At 38.6% G+C, this 24,268-nt stretch overlaps 1 protein-coding gene across 1 annotated transcript in view; it reads right to left on the bottom strand.

The window, feature by feature from the left end:
* LOC117306155 (E3 ubiquitin-protein ligase PDZRN3-like) overlaps positions 1 to 24,268 on the bottom strand; it is a 70,338-nt gene that overhangs the window by 23,657 nt on the left and 22,413 nt on the right. Inside the window, exons 2-6 of the mRNA XM_033790886.1 lie at positions 20,028 to 20,278; positions 19,119 to 19,257; positions 16,179 to 16,271; positions 4,196 to 4,258; positions 1,386 to 1,484 (exon numbers count right to left, since the gene is read on the bottom strand). Coding sequence (XP_033646777.1) covers positions 1,386 to 1,484; positions 4,196 to 4,258; positions 16,179 to 16,271; positions 19,119 to 19,257; positions 20,028 to 20,278 — 645 coding nt within the window. The remainder of the gene's footprint in view (positions 1 to 1,385; positions 1,485 to 4,195; positions 4,259 to 16,178; positions 16,272 to 19,118; positions 19,258 to 20,027; positions 20,279 to 24,268) is intronic.

Genomic DNA, 24,268 nt, shown 5'->3' with positions numbered 1-24,268 from the left:
CTCTGTAATGTTCTCCCAGACGATTGATATCAGCCAAAAGAGAAAATGGAACTACAAAATATTCCCCCCTCGTTGAAAGTGCAGTGGCAATCCCTTGATAGTTGAGTGAAACTATTCAACCTCTAATGTCTAGGGATCCCGAGGAAAATTACATCTAAGCGTATTGGCGAGTTGTATAGTTTTCATTCAGCAGTGATAGTAATTACGCATGTTTTGTTTTTGAGGTATGAATGACTTAATTCCCAGTGAAACGACACTGTAAAAACATTCCCTCTATAATCAACTGATAATTTTTGTTCAGACGACATCGAGCCAACGCGTGTTTCTCTCAGGTTAATGCCCATCCATGCTCATTAACTCTTCCTCCTTTATTTTTGTAGAAAATAAAAAACAACAACCGTGGTCTCGTCTCTCTTTCTTGACTGTTTACCAGAAGCACCAAGCTTCATTGAACACGGTCGTTTGATGCCGCCGACAAAAGCATTCTGCAGCCAAGCGACTGATTCTTTCGGAACAGCGATTGATTACCGACCAAACGAGGCACTTCCCTCGTAGGAGATGCAGTCTTGCTGAAGATGATCTTCATTCCAACCCCCCCCCCCCCCAAACAAACTCCTACTCTAAAAATGAACATGTAGCAACTAGACGGTTGGATGACTCTCCCCTCACCGTACCATCAAAGACGTATCCTCTTGAGCTTTGTATTCAGGACGTAGCAAACATCTTTTGAAGTCGCAAGACGCGCTGTCTTTGAACTTGCTCTCTCTCTCTATTTCTCTTTTAATAAATGTTGGGAAGGAAGGGATGCCGACTATTTGGCATCACCCCATCTTGATTGCTATCTCCTTGAATTTCGGACTCATTTGCAATCAGCTGTAAACTGCTGACCCTTTTTTTATCTGTTAATTTTCCCCAATCTGCTTTCTGGATTGGTGACCCACTTTTTGAGTTCATTTTCAGAAGGGATGTCTGTGGCACACTAAGATGGTGTATTGGCATTTTATTTGTTTGTTTGTAATGGAAACCTTTCTGAAAGAAATGCTCAGGTTTTAGAAGAACTTTTCCCTTCCAAGAATAAAGTCTTTCAATGCATTGCATGTGTAAAAAAAATAAGTCTAGATGTTACAGCCCAATAGACCCCTTGCACGCACGTCACATGCGGCGACTGTGCCATGCTCACCATGTTGGTGGTCAATAGGTTTACTAGTAATCACAGCGTCGCCTAAAATGCGTACTTCACTGAATAATGCACAATGACATTGCCCACCAATATGCAGCATCCAAGATTTATTTTGATGTTGACGTCAGGTGAATTGAGTCAATAGACAAAAGGTAGTAACACAGTGAGATTTGGTTCAAGGTATCAAAGTAAAATGGTGACTTACTTGCAACTGCGATCTACAGACTAGTATTGAGGTAGTATCAGACTTCTGTGCAAATAATGACAGGGCTTGGTCGTTGTTGAGTACATCTTCACCATTGATCTGTAAAGAAAAAGAAAAAAATGAAAAAAACTAACATCCATAAACTCTGACCTTGGTGATAAATGAGATTTTTGTGAAATATTTAAATTAATGAAACAAAGCAGACTGCAATTGAAAGCAAACAGAATACTCGGAGTAAAAATTTTGAAAAACCAATCAAAACGATTTGATTATGACAAATGAAAAAACTATGATTGAAATTTTCATATATGACTGGTTTCCTGAAGAAAAAAAAATCAGTAAACATTTGGTAACATTTTTTTGTAGGTTGATTTTTTGTTGGTACAGTGTATGCTCAGTGCAGGCCAGCTAACACAAAGTGAAACCTATAGAACAAGAAGCATATTCCTGCAAGTCGTTGTTTAGAAGATACTTAAAAAGTACACCATGCGCAGAAATCGTGTCCCGTTGCAAAGCGAATTAAACTGAATCTTTGTCCACCATATAGGAATTTCAACTTCTCGCTGAATGGATTTTGCATCTCAACATTCTTTTATTGCCATTACTCCAGAGTGCACAAGTCTGGGAATGCATCAACTAGGAACACAGTTCTCTTATTCTGGAGGAGTTCCAGGGAACGATTTCATCCAGCAATTTTGCATAGCAAAGTATTTTGACTGAACAGATTTTGTGCACACTAAATGCTAATATTGAGTAGCCAAAAATGTTTTTTTGAGCAGCAACTGACACATTTTGCTTAGCATTTTACTCTGCTTTACATGGGAAATCAGTCACCAAGTTCACCTGAAAGTTGAAGCTTCATTCAGCGTCCAGCCGGATCTATTTTCTTAAAGCTTGTAAGCAGAGGGTTTGGCTCAATTAGTTTTGTTTTAATTATTGCTTCATTTCAATTTCTTTTCACTAAAGCTAGTGTTCCTAAGTCACATAGTTCTAAGCAAGCGTGACCAGGGCCCAATTTCATTGAGCTGCTAAGCACAAAAATTTGCTGAGCATGAAATTTCTTCCTTGATAAAAACAGGATTACCAACCAAATTTCCACCTGATTTTCAGGGTAAGCAAACAGCTGAGTACTGGTAACAAGCAATATGTAACAAAAGGAAATTTGTTTGGTAATCCTGTTTTTATCAAAGCAAAAGATTCATGCTTAGCAAAATTTTGTGCTAAGCAGTTCTATGAAATTGGGCCCAGATTGGAAAAGCCTTGAAAACACTGAATACAAGATGCAAAAGTTGAATGGTTTGTGTGAGTATGGCCACTTCTCATATACATAAAAGCTTTCATTTAGTTATGCGACAAACAGGCAGAAACAGTTTTCTTTTGTTTGAAGAATTTCAATTTGAGATTCACTTAAAATTGTGTGGGACATTCTAGTAACATTACTCATACCACTTGTAACTAATTGTAAACAGTATGTAAAATATTGAAGAAGTTGTCTGGAAGAATTTTAAAAACCTCAAAGAACTTTGCTGTTGAATGTGATGAATGAAAAATTCCATTATGACATTATTTCTTGAAAACAATCACTGGACTGGGGGATAAACGTGTACGTCTTAAACAAAGCAATAAATTGACTTTTTCTGTTTAATCCAAGCAAGCCCAGTTGTCTTGTGGACTTTGATAAACTAACCCCCAACCAAGCAGACAAAGACCTGATCCACAACCGGGGAAGCTCTCATTAATCTTCCATTCAGTATTTTTTACCCCAAAACAACAAAGCCTCGGTGGCTTTGCCTAGAGTGTCTTAACGTAAAAACTCAAGTAGTATAAATGAGGCGATATAGAGCATTCATCTCTAGCCCTGTTTTTCTTAGGTCTGTTTGACTTTGGCTGAACTTTGGAATTTTCCCCACATTTTCAGTCCGTCCGTCTAATTTTGTGGACTTAACGAATGATTCTGTCATTGATTCAACCAACAATGTCATAATGCGTGGGAATGACTTGAGTCACTATTTATTTAAGAGTCATCCATTTGAGGTTTGTTTGTTAATGCGTACCTAACAGCCAGGCTTTTAAAGTAGGGGATCTCTATGTGATCATGTTTGTTCCTAATTAACTGCTCAGGATGGTATAGGACAACACAGTTTCACCACGGAGGGACCGGGGGTTGCTACGTGCTTCTGCCAGTAATGCTTGGCCTAACTCAGATTTACTGCTCAAATACTACAACCAGTATCACGATCACAAGGTGTGGTATTTCTGACTTGAGATGTATTTTTGACAACCATTTTCTTTTCTAGGGCAATAATGTTTGAACAATGACTAGCTTTATTCAGTTATGATGCGTTTCTTTCATTGTTGTGCTTTGAAAAAAATACTTTATTGCGGCACATATTTGAGAAGTTCATTGGAACAGCAAAAATTAACATCTTTTGAATGGTTGTGATCCCCACCGCTAAAAACTTAGGATTCTAACTGCATATAGCCACCAGGCTAGCTCAATGGTCTTGCGGTAGTTAAGACACCTGCTCTAGCAATGCAAAGATTGCAGGTTCGAATCCCACCTGAGTGATTTGCCTGTGGATTTTGTTCACACAGAACTCGGGAAAGTATACAGTGCTTCATCTGTTCCTTGCTCTATGTTCATACACATCAGTGTTTAAGGGTAAACAACAATTTGTATTGTTGGGAAAGGTTATGAAAACAAAACCTGACCTGGGGTCGATTTCACAAAGAGTTAGGACTAAGTTAGTCCAAAATTATTTATTTATTTATTTATTTATTTATTTATTTATTTATTTATTTTTACTTACTTGTAGTATCTGGTCCCCTGCTCTGATTCTGCCATCATCACCTGCTATGCTGTTGGGATCAACCTGCAGCAAACACAAAGAACAAAAGACAAAGTTAATAACACCAGTTTTCAAGAAACACAGTAAACAAACATACCATTGCTTCAGTCACCGTGGTCAGACTGCAGGACTTGCACTCACAAGGTTGTGGGTTCGAATCCCTCAGCTAACCGTTGATTTCACAGTGACTAGAATAAATATTGTTGTCTAGTTACTGAATCTCACTTTCTTGATTTGTGCAATTCATAATCTTAGACGTTAAACCGATGTTTGTATGATGAGAGAGATTGGCTGTTGCCAGCTTGGTGTTTATATCCCCTTGTGGGGAGTTTGCCGAGTTCCCTTGATGGAAGATCATCTAAACAAACTAACAATCAGGTGGATTTTGCAGGATTCTTGATGTTCTGCAATATAGTGACGCTTGTAAGAAATTACTAAACAAATTTGACATCACGATCCTTCCATTAAACAAAACTCAAGCTTCAAAAGAAAAGTCTGCCAAGTAATAAATTTGGACAGCAAGATATACAACAGATCATTTCTCAGCCCACCGATAGAATGGAAATTAATAAGGCAAACATGTTGTTGAATAAAGACGAAGATCATAACGTATGGTTACACTCTGTGTAGGGGTGTTTGCATGGAATGATTAAGTATGGTTAGCCACTTGAGAGCTTCAGGAAGAATGGAGCCCAAGGAATGATGGCTCAACTCAAGGCGTAGTTAACAGAGTGATTAGACAAACATTTAATCATGTGGTCTCAACTACATGGTAAACAAAACAAAACAAAACAGCACATTGAACCCGAGAATGATCACAAGTTTGTTTGGTTTTGGTTAAAGGCGCTTCATAGACATACATACTTGGTAATGTATTCATACTTTCAGGAAAGGCACTTCCTTGGTTTTCTTTTTTTTCTTTTTAGGAAGAGCATTTTTTGTTTTCCCTTTCCTTCCTCTGCTGTTGTTTTTAACAATCATACAGAGTTTGATTGTAAATGCTGTCTTAGTTTTGAAACCTTCTTCCCAAATAAAACCTGCAGAGAAGCAAGCTATCCCAGAGTCACCAGAAAACTCAATTCATTGTGTGTGGAACTTTTTTTCTCTTAGTGCAGTTCATAACTGTTGCTATATATCACCACTTATGCCTCCAACCGTAAACAGGCCGGACGGAATGAAACCCAGTAACATTATCAGATTGTAACACTTCAAATAATTGACAATTTGAGAAGCTTACATTATAACCCTAATGTTACAAATAACATGAACTATGAATGCATTTATAAAATGTGGCAGAACTTTATTTCAGTTCTTTCATTATAGCACGCAGCACCCATTTGTCATATTTGCAGTAAAGTGTTCGCATCGACACCAGTACAGCAGCATCCCTGTGGACCCACACACTCCATTTTTTTTTCTTTCCGCCCTTCCTCTCTGCTCTTTATATCAAGCTGAGATTTGGCAAATTGAAATAGTGTGGAAGATGATTTATGGCAATGGAGCTGTTTCCATGGCTCATTACACCTGGCTATCAGAGACTGAAGGTGTTGAAGCTAGCAGTGTGCCTCAATCATAACCCTTAAAATCAGACCTGTAGATTGAGTTACACGCATTGCACAGAGAGAGCTTAGCACACCCCTGCCAGTACAAAGGGTTTGTATGATTATAACATTTTACACAGGCTGGTATTTGTTACCACGATTGCCCAGAGGGAATTTATGATGATTGAAATTGTAGGTTTATTATTAAGTTTTCTTTTTTTGGCTATTTGTTTTGAATTAAAAAAAATGCATAACTGTGCAAGGACAACCACTTATGGAGAAAACAATTCCTGTTACAAGATTGGGAAACGCTTCTTGTGAAATTTCCATCCATTAAAAAATTGTTATGTTATATTTTTTCTTGCTTTTTAGTTCCAAGATGAAGGCACGCTCTTTGAAAGAAACATTTCCAAAGAAGCAGGTTACCATTTTTGGGATAAGGCCATAGTTCCATGTGCACGTGTTCAATGACTCTTAAGTGTAATTTCAAATATTGAAAACATAATTTGACACATTGTTGCTGCGTATCATCATCACCATCTCCATGCACGCTAGGCTAACCAAAGTATTTACACAAGCACTACACAATGTTCACAAGTATCGACCACTTTCCTTATTTATCTATAGAATGATGCCGTGTGGATGCAACCCCATATCAGCTCCTGGAAGCAGGTGGTGCAACAACCAATCAGGGCAATAAGAGAAAAATCACCTGTAACCATTCACTGCGGTATTGACTCTCAAACTGCCTTCAGGTGAATCCATGACAACATTGGCATCCCTAGTCTAATTCAATTTCTCCTCTGTAGCCCAAGCCTCAACATCCTTCCGGCCTTGTAGCCGTACCTCTCCCCAAACCCGTAATTGCACCGCATTGTCCGTTGATGAAACAGCCCAGGGATTCACAACTTCGCCATGACTCTTCCATCTCATTTTATCTCCCCTCCTTTCCTTATTTAAAGACGAGATTGGATTTACTGCAAACCTCCCTACTACTACTGTATCCCCACAACCCTGTGTTTCTTAGTCATTTACCTTCCAGTTCATTGGCACCAAACCAGACTGACTCAAAAGCTGATGCGGGCTGGATACACAAAATGGCCTCAGGGTGCACGCAAGAAACATTCAAGACAACATTCAAATAACAAATACTTCAACTATCTTGGACTGATTTTTCTTCTTTTTCTTGACGTATTAAGACAATCTTCCCTGACTTCATGCGATAAATTGAAACTTCTCTAAAAGGGTTCATGATGGGTTCTAAATGAGTTCTAAATGATTCAATACAGCGCCCTTTTTGTGTAAGTGAATATGCAAAATTCTCTTCCTTAAAGACACTGGACACCTTTTGTAGTTGTCAAGGACAAGTCTTCTCACTTGGTGTATCTCAACATGCTTTAAAGACACCGGACACTATTGGTAACTGTCAAAGACTAGTCTTCACAGTTGGCGTATCTCAACATATATATGCATAAAATAACAAACCTGTGAAAATTTCAGTTTAATCGGTCAGCGAAGTTGCGAGATATTAATGAAAGAAAAAAACACCCTTGTCGCACCATGGTCACACGAAGTTGTGTGCTTTCATGCTTGATTTCGAGACCTCAAATTCTAAATCTGAGGTCTTGAAATCAAACTCGTGGAAAACTACTTCTTTCACGAAAACAACGTCACTTCAGAGGGAGCTGTTTCTCTCAATGTATTATACTATCAAACATTCCCCATTACTCGTAATCAAGAAAGGTTTTATGTTAATAATTATTTTGAGTAATTACCAATAGTGTCCACTGCCTTTAACTCAATTGGTTTTTCAGTACATCCCTCCACGAAGGGTATCACTAGGGCATGCTGCCAAGAGTAGCAAGGCTATACACTCCTCTACCAGCACAACAGCCATTTTTGAGATACACATCAGAATCACTAGCCTCCCGATCTCTCCACAGCCCCCACCCCCAATCTATTCATTCTTAACACTTCCACTTCATTAGCAGCACACCTATGGCTGACCCAAGCACCCCCATGTGCAATGCAAAGAAAGGCCTCAGGGCAGACAACGGGGATGGCTGGGGACCTGGGACAGAGAATGATTTCTCAATTCCACCTATCCTCTGGTCTTCTGGTTTAGAGCCCCACAGATTAAAAACTAATAACATTTTGTGGAGGATCTCAGGTGGAATTCGGTGATGGAGATTGGAATTGGTCAATGCTGGACGGTCCTCCTTGTTTGATTTCCTGGGGGTGTGTGAGTGAAATTGTGCCAATTGAATAATTTGAGGGATGTTTTTATTTGTTTGGGGCTTGCCCGGACACTCACTGATTCATCAGTAACTGGAAGCCCAAATTCAAGACACATGTTGCCTAATATTACACCTATATTTCAGGCCGAAAACAACATTTCAGATGAGACGAAAAAATGGCACAGCTTGCATGCTTGTCAGAAAAAAATTTAGTGGACATTATTCATCTGAAAAAATGTATATAAATTATTTCCTCTTCTTTTATTAGAGAATAGGTGCTTGTAAAACAAATATTTCACAGAAGCTACCAAAGCGGTAAGCAAATACCTTATGGGCACAAAATTTGTCTTCTGGCTAAACATATTTTTAAATACCTTTACTATTTTTCTCAAAACAAACGGCATGTTAAAACAAAACTCCCAACCCAACAAAACGATACTGAAAACATCTCTTCAAAACCTGCATCGACAAAACTGGAGAAAATATCCCAATCGAAAAGTCACTCCTTAAATACCCCTCAAGACTGTTACCGGATAGTCCTCAATAGTTAAGGTAGAAACACGCGACACAAGAAAGTCAGTTTGTTCCATTTCCTTCTGAGCAGAGTGAAAGGACACGGTCCGCCCCGGAGCACCTCCCAAAACCATCCTCAGATTTATCTAATTACACTTTTCTGCCCTGCAACCCTCAATTGCAAAATGCTGGGCTTCTTTCTCCTGGATGCCTTCCGTACACACTTCGGGATTCATTTTCTTTACGAAGCGCCGATTTATGATTTCATTAGAGGGGAGTTTGTTCCTCTCTTGGTCTTTCTTAGAGGCAAACAGCAAGTCCGGATGGGAAGGAGAGAAAAAACGCAACATATCTTGTGCTGATTTTAAAAACGTTTATTTGGTTATTTTGGCAGGGAGATTTCTAGTTTGATTTCATTCTTTAAACAATCCACTTACAGCGCAAACAGTCTTTAGGTGCAGCAGCAACCGGACATTTCAAAAAGATCATAAAGTAGATATGTTATTACTACTGTGCCATTAAAAGACTTACGGTAGATAAATTGACCCAAATTTTAGTGCTATCTAGACATCGAGAAGCTGTATGAGAAAGCTGACAACAATTCCATCTTGCAATCAGGGAGATCTTGCACAACAATCAGGGAATTTTTAGAATTACATTCAACATAAAAGAGGGGGGGGGGGAGATTTTCAAATGTGTTCAACAAAACCTGGGGTCGATTTCACAAAACTCTTCCTAACTTAGGACTAGTCCTAGGCAATGCTAAGAGATAGGACTAGTCCTAAGTTAGGATGAGTTACTTAAGACCAGTCCTATCCTAGTCCTAAGTTAGGATGAGTTACTTAAGACCAGTCCTATCTCTTAGCATTGCCTAGGACTAGTCCTAAGTTAGGAAGAGTTTTGTGAAATCGAACCCTGGAGAGATTGGTTTATTTTCTATCTGCAGAAACGGGAAAGGTTTGCGGCTCTGGATGGTAAGAGTTAGAAAGGGTATCCATGCTGGTCACAGTGTCTGCTAAACAGAGGGCCCAATTTCTAAGAGCTGCTTAAGCAGAATTCCCTGCTTAGCAGAAATGAGCAGTCACAAATTGTACATGTGACATGGCATTTTGGCTGGTAACCTTAATCTGGTAAGCATAATGTTGCTATGCTTAGCTACTTTTAGTGCTTTAAAAGCAGCTCTATGAAATTGGGCACTGGTGTGTGCTTCCTAGCTTTAAGGCCCTATTCGAAACCACAGGTTCGGTTGGAGCTCCAGCTTGGAATCCATCCACCTGATGGAAATTCCAAAAGTAAAGTGCACGCCTTCTAAATATCTGATGTCTTCTAAATATCTAATAATGGCCAAAGCCCAAGCCCAAATCATGGTTTTAAAAAAAGTTCCTATAAAACTGACCATTTCCAAAGCACAGGTGTGTTTTTTTTTTTTTTTTTTTTTTTTTTTTTAAATCAGACAGCGAGAAAGTCCTTTATTTCAACAGGTGATTCAGTACTACTGAAATAAACTTGATTGATATTCAGCCAAGACAATGACACGGTGTGATTAATCTTATACTGCCGGCAAGCAAACACGCTTTGTGAGTTTTAATTCACTCTCTCCTTGCACCAGAATTGATGTCAAGTTGCTGCATTATTTATCTGCATCAAATGATTCATACAGGTAGGTGTGCTGGATTTCTGTGAATCACAGCAAATGTCACCTTTTTGAAAACAATTCAAATCAAAGGGACAGTTGGTCCAAGCAGCTTTGAAAATTGTACTCATGTAGAATGGAGAACACAATACTGAGAGGCATGTGATAATGAATGATCTTGTCTTTTCAATTATTCAATTGCATTTGATGCAAAATATGTTTGTACTGAGTTACCACTCACTACTATTCCACACTGCTAGGCAGAAGCATGTTCTTGGAATCATGCGTCAACTAATTCAGGTTCTTTGAAATCGTACTGAAATTTATTCCGCTACATGTATAATCTTCTTAAGGCACTGGACACATTTGATAATTTTCATTCAAAGACCAGTATTCTCACTTGGCGTGTATCCCAACATATGCATACAAACAAAATCTGTGAAAATTTAAACTCAATTGGTCACCAAATTTGCAAGAGAATAATGAAAGGAAACAAATGCCCTTGTTGTACAAATTTGAGTAATTACCTACAGTGTCCAAGGCATTTAATAATCTTTTATTGTGAGAATTAGGTTAATTTCGCTGAGAGAATTTTAAATTGGAAGAAACCTCAACCCATTACAACAGTTATACAAAGCTTGGTTTGATAGTTGAATATTTAACGGCTGTATAATTGTGGCTCATGTGTTCGTAAACAACCACCACACCCCCCTCAAAATGATGATTCAACTATCGAGATGAATTCTCAATCGTTCAGTCTGGTGCTAGAATCGATGCCTTTCCCCCAGACTCGAGAACTGAAATGCCTACAGGCAACCATAAGCAGATGTTACCCGAATGGCCCAAGCTCGATTCCGCACAAAGTAGCGATCCCTCACAAACTCACACATCGAGTATACCGGACGATACATCAATCCTGATGAGTCAATCCATTCGAAGCATTGGATCTGAATGCAATGCAGCTACCTTTTAACATAGTTTGGCGAGGGTCATCAATCTGTTTAGTCACATACCTTTTTTATCCAGTAGTTTTGTCTTTGCTTTTCCCATAAAATAAAGCACCGCCGTCAAGATAGCAACAACTGCAGCTTATTTTGGCTTTTTTTTGTGTTATAGTCTTGATAGATTGTGTTTGTTTTCAGGCCTGTATGTTTCGTTTTTGAAAGGGCAAGGGCACCAAGGCCTTTTCTTTTCGGTAAAGGGCACTCTATGACAAAGTTTTAATTTTAATTTTACTATAGCATTTCAAGGGCACCAAGACATTGATCAGGGGGCATAGAGGTAATCACCTCTGTTGCCTCCGTGAAGTATCAGGCCTGTGTTTAAATAAAAAACAACACCGTGAACTAGTTTTTTTTTTCCATTGCTAAATGATGAGCAAACATTTAAATAATTAAGGACTCTAGTGTAAAACATGACGGAATATAACAGCTCTTCACATGATCTTCTTTGGAAATGTTTTCATCAAACGTAAAGACAATTTCTCAGGGAATGTTCCCTTCTTTTTCCTTATGTGAAAAGGGTTAGTGAAGACAATGAAATACTTTTAAACGTTTTATGGGGGAGGGGGGTAGTGAAAAAGAAATTGAACTTGACAATTCTAAATCTGTACATCTCTGCATACCCTGCAAGGTTTAATGAGGACAATGAAATGTTTTAAAGGTTTTTTGGGGGGTCACAGTGTGAAAAAACAAACTGAACTTGTCACTTCTACATCTGTACATCTGTGCCTCCCTGCTGAAGGCTCAATAAGGTATCCATTCAGTAAGAAGCGCTGTCAATTCTGAATGCTGAGGTACAATGTAACCCTGTGGTTACTGCCATCCAGGGTCAATAACGCTCAACCTCCCAAATGTCTCTAGTAAGCCTCTAAATCCCCTCAAATAAGACATTTCCACCATTAACACTGACCCCTGCGGTACCCAAGAATGTTCCTACATCAACTAACCCTGCCATTGGGGGCTCGGAGGGACTTAAAGTCTACATCTACTGGTCGGTATCTTATCTTGGCCCTCGGGCCCTGGCTGAGCTCGTGCATCAACCCAATGGAGAAAGGAAAATACAGCTCTTCTATTCTATTTCATAGAATCGTGACTCAATCCTCGTCCGAGGTCTACTGTGCACGCCCTCTATGAGTACCAATCAAATACAATGTGACATTCACGTTCATTGCCAATGCGACCAAACTATCTAGGGTTGATACTTGGTCATTTGTACACGACCTAGTTAGTCAACTCCCTGTGTGCCTGTCAAGATGCTGATGAAGAGGATAACCGAAAAACAGACTGGTACCTTTACACATAGACTACCTGATGACCATACTGGCACACAGGGAGCCTATCCACACTTTTTTTTATATAATGGAGAATGCTGGATTATTTTCTCAGGGAAGACAGCCACATATTGGAAGTAAATAGGGAACAAATAAGGTCAAATTAACCACCATTTCCCACTCAGCATGCATACCCAATCCAACACTGTGGGGGCGAGGATGGAGAAACTAAAGGGGTTAGGATTGAAACATGATGCTTCAGTAAAAATCACAAAAATTCACTACCAGATCTTCATCTTACCAAGTCTCCTTTAACATTTTCATTTATCATTTTCATTTATCATTTCATATTTTATAAATTGGAAAGGCAAAGATAATTGTATCAATACAAACACAATAAGTCTTTTCTAAAAACGGAAGAAAGCGAATGGTTGTCCTCATCAATTCCGACTCATTTATCAAAAAAAAAAAAGAAGGCTTGATAATTCACTTCCTGCTCCCCTAACCTGAATACCGACCTCGCCTCCTTCAAATTTTAATTGCAAAGAAACGACCCCAGAAAGAAAAGCACTCGTGGAAAATTGCTATCCAGGGACACAGAAGCTGTAATTAATAATCGAGTGTGGATTATGCGTTATGTGTAATTATTGAAGGCCCTCGCTGGTTTGTACAATCTGTACACGAGCAGGATGATAGTGTTGGAGTGCATGCCAAGGTATTCAATGTAGTACTTTAAACTCATCACACTAAAGGTACTTGACACCTTTGTTAATTGTCAAAGAGCAGTATTCTCATTTGGTGTATCTCAACATATGCATAACAAATCTGTATAAATTTGGTCTCAATTGATCACCAAAGTTGCATGAGAATAATGAACGAACAAACACCCTTGTTGCACAAACCTAAGCATTTCGGATGCATAACAAAGACTTCAGGCCTTACTTGAGTGAGAAATTACCTCTTACTAAAAAAAAAAACACGTTACTTCAGAGGGAGCATATACTCTTACATTATCAACAGCTCTCCGTTGCGCGTTACCAAATAAGTTTCGATGCTAATAACTATTTTAAGGTAACTACCAATCGTGTCCAGTGCCTTTAAAAGGAGGGTTGTTTGTTTGTTTGTTTGTTTGTTTGTTTGTTTGTTTGAAGTGTGGATACAAAAAAACAAAAACAATTCAGAAGGAAGATGTTGTTCCCTTTAAAGCAAAAGCAATTAAGTAGTGTGTGTATTGGTCAAGATAATGGCCGCTGATCACCAGGCTCCTGTCAGAAGGCGAGATTGAGTTAACTGCAGGTGTCCAGTGCTGATATTGGGGCCACCGATATTCAGGGATTAATAAGAGGCAAATTAGATCAAGTCTTGTGGTGAGACCTGTAAGCTGGGTACAAGGTTGGCATACCCGACCCATAACTCAATAGCGAAAGTACATTCAAAACGATTGCAAAAGGGAATGAAAACTACAACTGCTATGAAACTGAATCCGATCTCCATCTCAACAAAATATAGTTCCCTGTAAAATTAATTTCCCCCCTAAAAACGTTGACGAAAACAAATCTTGCATGGGAAGATCTTGTTCATGTCCAATTTCATTTGTATACCAATCCGGCGCAGAATGAAGCCCAAAGATTACCTGTCATATCCGACTGGAGTAAAATGCAATTTCCATTTCAAGTGATTCAGATTTCCATAGCGATGCGCGGACAGGTAGACCGAGGGGGGGGGGGGGGCTTTCTTCTCTTTATTAAATGCGGATTACCTAGGTAACTAGATCGTTCCAGCGCCCTTCCCATTCCTTCCCTCAAAAAAAACCCACACAACGAAGAAACACCATAGCATATCAAGCAATCTGGCAATGGATGATGCAAAACCTGACTTGGCAACCTGCTGCCGACCCCTTGTGTAAGACAATGCCGTCAAATCCCGCTCTGATCCGCAGCATCTTTCGTCTGCAATCAGTTAAGGATAAAGAACTCTTTACCTGTCGACCGACCGCAGCTTCTCTCTTGTCAATTGCAATACTTCTCTCCTCCGCTCCCCTCCTCCTTGTGGAAACAGAATTCCTCCGTGAAGTAATCTCAAGAATATAATGTGTACCATCATCATTTCTTTTAGGATAATCTAGCGGGCGGGGGGAGATTCACTCAGTATGCATGAAACACGAGATGGGGAGGGGGGGGGGGGGGGTGGTTGAGAGAGAATGTATACCTGAATTCATCAACAGGGTTTTATGGCGTTTTGGGACAAATGGAATTCTATAGCTAGGTTAAGCTTGATGCATAAATGCGGACAACAAGTGATGTCATAGACCAAGCATAGTCATCCCAAGTAATCAAAATGCCTCCATTTCAAAAGATGTTCGGCCGAGGTCTCTGTCTCACTAGATTTAACAGCAATTCCAAAGTTGGGAAACAAGATTCATACGGGTAGTTGGAAAGAAACAACAACCCTCTTGTTTTAAAAAATATCAACAAGATTAAAGACAGGATTCTGGTGTGCATTCTATGGTCTCCATCATATATTCTTATTAGAAACATATTATTAAACTTTGGGTGAAAAATTTGGGAGAAATTTGTAAAGTTGTAAAAACAAAATGATCTCAGCCCTCACCGGGCCATCTTGATACCTGTGCATGTTTGAAAAATCTTCACCTATTGAAAAATTACATAAAAATGTTGAATTGTTTTTATTTAGTCGAATTCAATGATAAACTCCTTATGGCAGCCTATACATTCTTGTAAGCCACACTTAAAGGGAAGGTACACGTTTGGTAATTACTCAAAACAAATATTAACTTCAAAACTGACTTGGTAACAAGCATTGGAGAGCTGTTGGTAGTATAAAACATTGTGAGAAACGGCTCCCTCTGAAGTAGCATAGACTTTGAGAAAGAGGTAATTTCTCACTAAAATAATAAAAGACTTCAAGCCAGAAGTCTTTTATTCCTATCTGAAAGCACACAAATTCATCCAACTAGGGTGTTTTTTCTCTCATCATTTTCTGGCAACTTCGATGACCAATTTAGCTCAAATTTTCACAGGCTTGTTATTGTATGCTTATGTTGGGATACACCAAGTGAAAAGGCGTGTACCTTCCCTTTAAAGGACAAATGGTTGGAATAGGAGACTTTCCATTGCTAGGTGGCAGCAGACATACCGGGTAAATTTCCATTGTTTACGTAGTTCTGAACATGCGCATAATTCTGAGAACAATGGATTTACCCGGTAAGTCTGCTGCCCTCTATCGTCCCAGAAAGTCACCCATTGCACAACAACCCAAGGAAAAAGAGGGATTAGGAGCACAATTCCAGTACCTTCTCTCCCTCTATGACACTTGAATGTCTGTGCACTCTACACAATGGACTGTCCACATAAATTTAAATGACAGCTGTCCGACAGACTGCAAAAATAAAGGGCACTCGATCAGAAGTTGTTCCGGACATTAAACAAAATGACCGCCGAAAGCCAGTCTGGAAAAGTTTTGCGGCATATGGCCACATCTGACGTCTAGTGGTTAAAAAGCTCAGAAAGAGTTCATAGAACTGTGACTGGGTAAAAAAAAAATAAGGCTTGATAAACACAGTTTTATGATATGTAATTTGAGGCATGGCATGGTGAGGTATCAATATATATTTGGTTTGCGGTAACACCATGTGTGTATCTACTAGCCAGGTAGATTTTATTCTTTCAAGAACTGTCTTGCTATATGTTCTACTTTTAAATTTTTTATGATAACTTGTAAAACGTACCTCACTGATGATGACCCCAGCATCCTCTTCTCTAAAACAACAAAGTGTCAAACCTAGTTTGGTTCCATCACTGCCTCTCGTTAATGTTATATCCTGCGTGATGAAAGATAATAACAACATGAAAATAACACATTAGACAAACAGCCAGACAACACATTTTTGTTATCACATTTTGCCTATCTTTAGAAGTAGAAGTTTCTAAATTCATTCATGAATCATGACACCACTAAAAAATATGGTTGGAGCTATAGGCCGTATCCAGCTACGGCTATGGCTGTTGCTAAGGGTGTTGCTAAGGAAGTCCTATACTTCAACGCACGATGACGCGGAAATCTAGCCGTAGCCGTAGCAGCCAATTCATACACTGCCTTACAAACATCTTCTTTCTTTCTATAAGAACTGCAACTACACAAGATTTTAAGGATAAATTCCCTGATTAAAGTAACAGTTCAAACCCTGGTTTTCAGTACAGCCTGGAATTATATTATAATTAATTTCCAACTGAGAGTCACAACTAATTTCACATTCACATTGTAGAAGTACGAATCAGTCTTTAATTATGAATGTTGATGAGAATAACATGTATTGACGTCACGGATCACTCTTGACATTTTCATCATAAAACTGCGTTTTTTAAATCACACACTTTACAAAAAAATGAAGAAACTTTGTTCATGTTTCAAAATCAAGGTGAGAAAGTTGCTATATTCAGAGGCCATGGTAAGACCGGTACCAATTGAGAATGGTGAATAGTCTTTCTAATTGACCACTTGCATTCAATTGAACTTCACCATTGATTGCATATTGTGGCATCCGGCAAGCGAGCAATATCGTCCGCCAACAACAACAGATGCACTTCAATGAATTTTTTTCTTTCTGATTGAGCATTGTACGCTAGAGATGTTTTACATCTCGTGGTTTTTTTTTCTCCTCACTTCTCGCTGGTTTGCATAATTGCATAGATTCTGAAAAGCATTCAACTGAAATTTAATGCAATTTTCAATCTTTCGCTTTGTTTTTGTGTTGTGTACTTTCAGCCATCGCCATGGTGATCACCATGGAGATGACATCCTGAGAAAAGAAAAGAAAAAAAAATCAAACGTGCATACAATGTTCACACACTAGCACTCACTTTACACACCTTGCTGATAATAATAAACCTTGGCTGAAAACAAATCTTTATGACATCGCTGCCGTGCTTGCTGCATCAAGTTAAGGCAGAAGCCAGTAATAAAAGCTGGCAATGACAGTATTACTTAAACGCCGTGAAAATATATGACAACTATCAAAACTGGCAGAGTGGAAAGCAGAGACTTACAACTGAGGCTCTGAAAATGCTTTTTAGTCTAGGACCTTTAGAAAAAAAAGGTCCTTTTAATAAAGGGCAGATGAAATGTAGGATCAGAATGAATTTAACGGTATTAAAATAAGCAGTTGAAGATCAAAAAGAGTTCAGCACCAGTCTTCCTGTAAATTAATTTTCCTCACAACGCATTGCAGTGACACCAAATGCATAAGTCAATATAAAATCATAAAAAAGTTCCAGATTAAGCCAAAACAAAACCTCAAATTCGGGGTATCTGCACACTTTAAAAAAGTCAAATTGAAGACTTTTCAGACCCTTTTAGTGATACCTTAACACAAACTTAAGCCTAAAAATAAGTGAACAAAAGCAGGGGAGAAACAGGTATACCCACACACTTTTTTTTTTTTTTTAATACATGTATCGTAATTCGGTTCTTTACCAGCGGATGTAACAATTCATTACACACTTCATCAATTTTCTTAAGACTTATACTTTTCAAATGCTTCTTAAGGATCTGTAGAAACCCTGCAATAACTGTGAAAACAAGTCTATTGGAATTAACGTACTTTTCTCAAAACTAGTACTGCAACTTCCCTTTATAACAGCAAATTTCATTTTATTCTACTCACTACGAATGCTGAGCACTCTCCCATATTGAGTTGCTTTTTCCAAATTGAGCTTCAATCTAAATATAAGAGTCCAATTTGAGTCAAGCCGGACGAGGGCACGTACACCGTAATTCCCTTCCCTGACCACAATTTTCTCTCAGGTTCAGTTTTTAAAGCTCTTCGGTACATCAGCCTCTTACGACTTCACTCAGGTTTTTTATTGTAAGTGCACCATCAGACATTTCAGTCATGTTTGAGCAGGACTGCTAAACTGATTTCAACGACAGCCCACTCGGTTATTTTCTTCCTCTTGGAAATTATGACTTGAGATGGGTGAGCACGGGGATTGGAAGAGCAAGCTGTGCAAGCAGTATCATGTCAAGTAATTGTATCTAGATGTAGGGAAAAATACTAACAGGCTGTTTTATGAGAAGTGTGTGATTTGGTTATCTCTTAAAACATGGGAGCAGCACAAACATTCTTGGAGCCAGTCCAATGAATTTGTCCTCTTGAACCCTCAACTCAAAAGCGAAGTAAAGGTCCACTTTGGACTCTGTATTTCTCCCCTGTGTCAGTGCTTTTCTTCTTTCAAATAAGTTTGAATGCTCAAGAAAAAATGTGTTTAAATCAGGAAACCAAGGGGGGAAATGAGAAACCACACTCCTGAATTAAACAGAAACCTTGCCTAGGTTATTTAAAAACAACTTTGACAAAGTTACTCAAAAACTAAGCCCTGCCGTCGATATTACCAAAGTCTTCTTAATTTAGGATAAGTCCTAGGACTTGGGATGAGTTAAGTTGGGTATCCAAAGATGTAGGACAAATTGAACCCATCTTCAGTTAGGACGGGTTACTCGTCTTTAACTCAGCGTTTCGGCTGCTGGAATTGCTTTTGTTCCTCACTCTCTAGCTACCACTTTCCCTGGACAGACGTGTTCTCTTTATGAGTTTAAAGGCTTTTGCATTAGGCGCTTTCCAAATGTCTTTTATTATTATCACTATTAAAAAACTTCAAAGAACACTCACCTCATACTCCATTTCATAAGCTTTGTCCATGCCGTCCTCATCTATGATGGGAATGTCCAAATTGTCCATAGCGTCCAGGTCATGCATGAGGTCATCGTCAATGACTGTCATTTGCTCCTGTGGGGATATCTCACAAAGCCTGTGGGGGATAGCAAACCACATTGTATAAACAATAGATTATTATATATCATTGCGGTGCCCCCTGCCAAAACATAGAATTCGAACTGCATCTAGCCACCAGGCAATCTCGGTAGTCTAGTTGGTAAGACACTGCTCTTGAATTGCAAGGGTCGTGGGTTCGAATCCCACCCAAGTAATATGCCTGTGATATTTGTTCACAGGACTTGGGAAAGTATACAGTGCTAACACACGTCGGTATATGTAAATCTCTTTTGAGGGAGTGTTGGCTCTGAAAAGAGATGGTTTCGTACAGTTTCTTGAATTTTCGGAAGTTTCTTACAGTATGCTCGCCCTCTTGAGAAAGTTGTATTCACATTGTACATGTGTATTACTCCAATATGGATACACCTTTTTCTGGTGCCCTGATTACCATAAATGAATTGCAATGGTACCTAAAAATAAAATGTTGTCTCTGCTATTCTGGTCCTCATTGCCTTTGTTGCTCTGGTCCTATTTTATTTACATTGCTCTGGTCCTGCCAACATTTGCCAATTGCAAAACAATCAGGGAGATATTTAGAATTACATTTACCATAATTAGAGAAATAGTTTACATACTCAGGGAGAGTTGGCAGCTGTGTATTTAGAAGTGTGCAGTATGGATTGAACATATTATACACATTAGTTGGAGATTTACACACACAAATTTATTCCACAAAACAAATTTGCACAAGAAAGAAAAGAACAGTGAAATTATAAAAGATGAAGAAATTCATAAATTCGAACTGACCCGTCGATGACGATTCCGCCATTACTAGTATCCAGTGGACTCGGGCATCTCTGTAGGACCTTCCACAGTAAGTCTTCACTCTGTAGATCTGTCTGTGTGCCGACGTTACATAGTGTGGCGCAGTCTTTGTCCCCCGTCGCCTTGTTCCTAGTCGCCCTCCGTAGCACCTGGACGATGATGGGCTCATCGGCGTTCTTGAAGGCCTCCACCGCTTCTTCATGCGTTGCCTTCGAGAGGTCCACGCCATTTACCTGCAGGAAAGACAAATCACATTTGAATTGTTTAATTTATTTCAATTTTTAAATCAGAAGTAAACAAGAACAAATGTATGCATTAAAAATAGAAAGAGATGAATGTAATCCACAGGACCAAGCGCCAAATCTGTTGATGGAAAATAATATGACCTTTAACAATTTACTAAATGGGTGATTTCTATGGGGAGAACCTCCTTCGTAATGGCATTCATTTCCATCTCCACCACGGAAAAAAAAAAACGAAGAGGAAAAAAATAAAAACAAAAGCACATTCCACTTTAAAAAAAACTAAAAAAAACTACCCAAGCAACGTTAAGTGTTTTTATGTTTGGTAATGTGCATGATTTAAATTCCACTAAAAGCTAAAATGTGTGAATGGTGAATATCACTTTAGAAGTAACAAGCTCAAGCACAAACAAAAGTACTACACAAAAAGTGCAAGAAATTAAGTACTGTTCTTTTATCATTAATTCATACTTTAAGGAAACAAAATGACTGCCTGCCCTGGCAAGGCCATGTTAATATGAGGGGGTTACATTTCATATCCAGGCAACAGTTTAAGAGATGGCAATTTGAAAGCTTTTACAACAGTTTCCCGCTCATAGCAACCAGCACGGTAAAGTCACTGACAGAGTCTTGAGGTATGTGTTAATGGGGCAAGTGGGAGGGGTCACCGGGGAAACAAATGCAGACACTTGTGCCGAGAAAAGAAAGCACTTGTCATCAAGTTTTGTTTATATGCTAGCAATTGCAGGTAATTAATAACAGTTTGTAGTCGGCAATGGACTGCAAGGATGGACAAAAAAGCAAGTTACCAGGGTCTTATTTTAGCCCTTTTGATTAGGCATGATATTTGGTCCTTTTTGGAAAAAAAAGTAGGACTGTTTTATCCAGTACAGGGTCTGACCTACACACAGGTTGTAGGCTTTAGCAAACTTTTCAGGCCTTATTATTAAACCATTTTGCTGATTTTGCAAAAAGAAATCAGAAAACAGACTGAAGTAGGAAGAATATCAGGCCTGTTTTATACAGCAGGACATTCCAGGGAATGGCTGATATGCCTTCTTATGCACATCATAACTAACAAATTCCCAGGGCCAAATTCCATAAAAGCCTGTAAGCACAAAAACTTGCTAAGCACAGAATAGTATTGCACAACATAAAGAGGTAACACGCCAAAAGTACATTAAGTTTACATTGTTTGTGGCTGGTGCCCCACTCAATTTTTGCTTAGCAAAGAAAGTTTTCAAGCAATATTTTCTGCTAAGCACCTTTACGGTCCCATGGTTTCACGCGTGCGCCCAGCCACAGTGCGGTAATCTTCAAATTTTCTGAAGCAGCACTTTAAAGGAAGAAGAAGAAGAAGAAATTGGGCCAAGGTAATGGCTGTTCGTTGGGACTTCATACTTCAGCTTTGGGTTTTGTGAGATAACAAAACGTAAGAAACATACATGGGACAGTGGTGAGCTAAAAAAAAATGCTACTCTAACATAACACGAAACAAATATTTTGATTTGGTATGTTGCCTAATCACCACAGAAGTGAAAAAACAAAACCTGGAAACATTAAACTTGATTATAACAAGACAGTGTGGAGAGAAATACTAATTGCTGCAGGCAAAACACATCAAGCTTCTCTTCACTACTGAAACATGGCAAATTAATCATGTAATAATATTTGCGCACTCCCCACACACCTCGTTAACCATCACAAGTCATGTACGCGTAAAAATGTAGCCAGGCGCACCTGTTAATGTACACACAAACATCACAATGAGCCATGTCCCATGAGGTAATTCCCATGAGGTAATTCTGAATGTACCGACGTACAACATTCACAAGAACAGCTCCAAATGATACATCAATGAGGTCCGTTTCTTGATGTGGATTGATGTCACGATATTGTTTTTCTTTATATCAATAAATTGTGTGCTTCCCGGGGAGTGCTAATTTACAATCCTGATATGATGAACTGCGTGATTTGAGATGAGTCAAAACGGTCTCAATGTGAAAAACACAGGTGAGATTGTTCGAAAAAGAAAAATCTTGAAACTCCGAGATGAAGTCCCTGAATTTACAGGAAATTTTATTTCAGAGATTAACACTAACAGACACTACAAGGATGTATCGTTTCAAATAGGGCCTAATTTCATAGAGCTGCAAAAGAAAAAATATTGCTTAATAAGTTCATGCTTAGCAGAAATTTATCAGAATACCAATGGTCACAAATTGTACATGTGACATGGGATTTTGGCTGGTCACCCTGTTTTGGTTAGCCTAATTCTGTTGTGCTTAGCTACTTTTTGTGCTTAAGCAGCTCTATGAAATTTGGCCCACATCATCAGTAGGTTGTTAATAATTTCATCTCAGTGTGGTGGAATTTTTGCTGCTTCTAAGAGAATCAAAAGAGTGAAGAAAATCAATGACAAATCCTGACAAATCTTATGCCTGAACGAATCATGCACAAAGTTTGACCAAGACTGAACACGCTTTATACCTCCAGGTACACAGTGGTCTCCCACTCTCTCTTTCTCTTTCTAGTCGACCGAGGTCCAAATCAGTGGTCTTAATTCAACCCCATCTTCCCCGAATGAAAAACTCTACCCTTATATAAGCTGTCATAATAATTCATTTATATCGTACGCATGGAATAATCTTTAAGTTGGTCGACGAACTTTATATTAAATATGCATTCATACTACATTAAGCACACAGAAGTTAAACAATTCATGCGCACATCCGGGACGAGAGAAAGATGAAAAAAAACGTATCGTTTTTAAAAAGACCTACTTTATCGTGATAGTTCAAGCCTGCCCTGTAGTTAGTTTAGAAGGCAACATCATTTTCTATATATCCTTTCTCTCTTCATCAAACGAACCATCATATCTTGTTAATTTCAAAGTCACAAGTCACAATGTCTGCAAGGGTCCAGACAACAATAGACGCTCCATCCAAACGAGTTCTCGTCAGAACAAAAATGAAACTGTTTGAATTTTGTTTTCCCCCTTTTTGTACATTTTAAGGTCCTGGAGGGTTCAAATCAGGTGTGATTTGGGTCAGAGGAATATTAGTTTCATAGCGTTACTAAAGGCACCTCTAATCTTCTAGGCACCTTGGTGTCCACAGTCATTCCAAATGAATAGAAATATTGTTAGTGGGGATTATCGCCGTCCGGCCTCGGCAGCGAATGTGGATTTACGTGAAGATCCCTCCAAGCTATTTATCTACAATGGATCAAAGTCGGGTGGAATTCCTCCCGCGTTTTTCCTTCTCAAAAGGGAGTGTTGTTCCTTTTGATGTGTTCAGACATTATGTCTGGTTGAAATATTGAATGTATATATTTGGTAAAACATTAATTCCCAATTTGTGGTCATCCAGAAACTGGAGCAAGAGAACTGCCACAGGAATTTATCAAAATTTATAGTGTAATTTTCCATGTATATTCCATTTCCTCACGTCTATATCTAATTGCTTTGAGGTTCTTTCTTTTGCAAGAACCTAAGTAAAGTAGAAGGAGTGTTAGCTTTTACAGGATGGTTTGTTAAAAGATTAGTATACCTTTTGTAATAACTCAAAAATTTAAAAACTTACTTGGTAAAGAGCAGCAGAGAGCTCTTAAAACATTGTTAGAAACGACATCCTTAGAAGTAAATGTAATTTTAGAGAAACAGGGAATATTATTTTCCAACCAAATTTTTACTTTTTTCAGGCATCTGAAAACAATGGTTAATTTTTTCTTTCATTCTTTTTTTCTTGCAACTTTGATGACCAGTTGAACCCAAATTTTACAGGTTTGCTATTTTATGCATATGTTGGGATATACAAATTATTGCAGGTGTAGCCAATTCAGGCATTAATTGATTAATCAATGGTGGAGTGTTCCACAATTTTGTTTATAGTTTCATTACAACATTATCTCTCCTCTTTCATACTAAAAATATCTCTGCTCATCATTTGAATAAAACCTTCATTCAAAGAACAGTTGCAA

Source organism: Asterias rubens, chromosome 2 (genome assembly GCF_902459465.1).
Source record: "Asterias rubens chromosome 2, eAstRub1.3, whole genome shotgun sequence".
Lineage (NCBI taxonomy): Eukaryota > Metazoa > Echinodermata > Asteroidea > Forcipulatida > Asteriidae > Asterias > Asterias rubens.
Note: the sequence above shows the minus strand (reverse complement) of the source record. Positions and strands in the feature narration are given on the sequence as shown.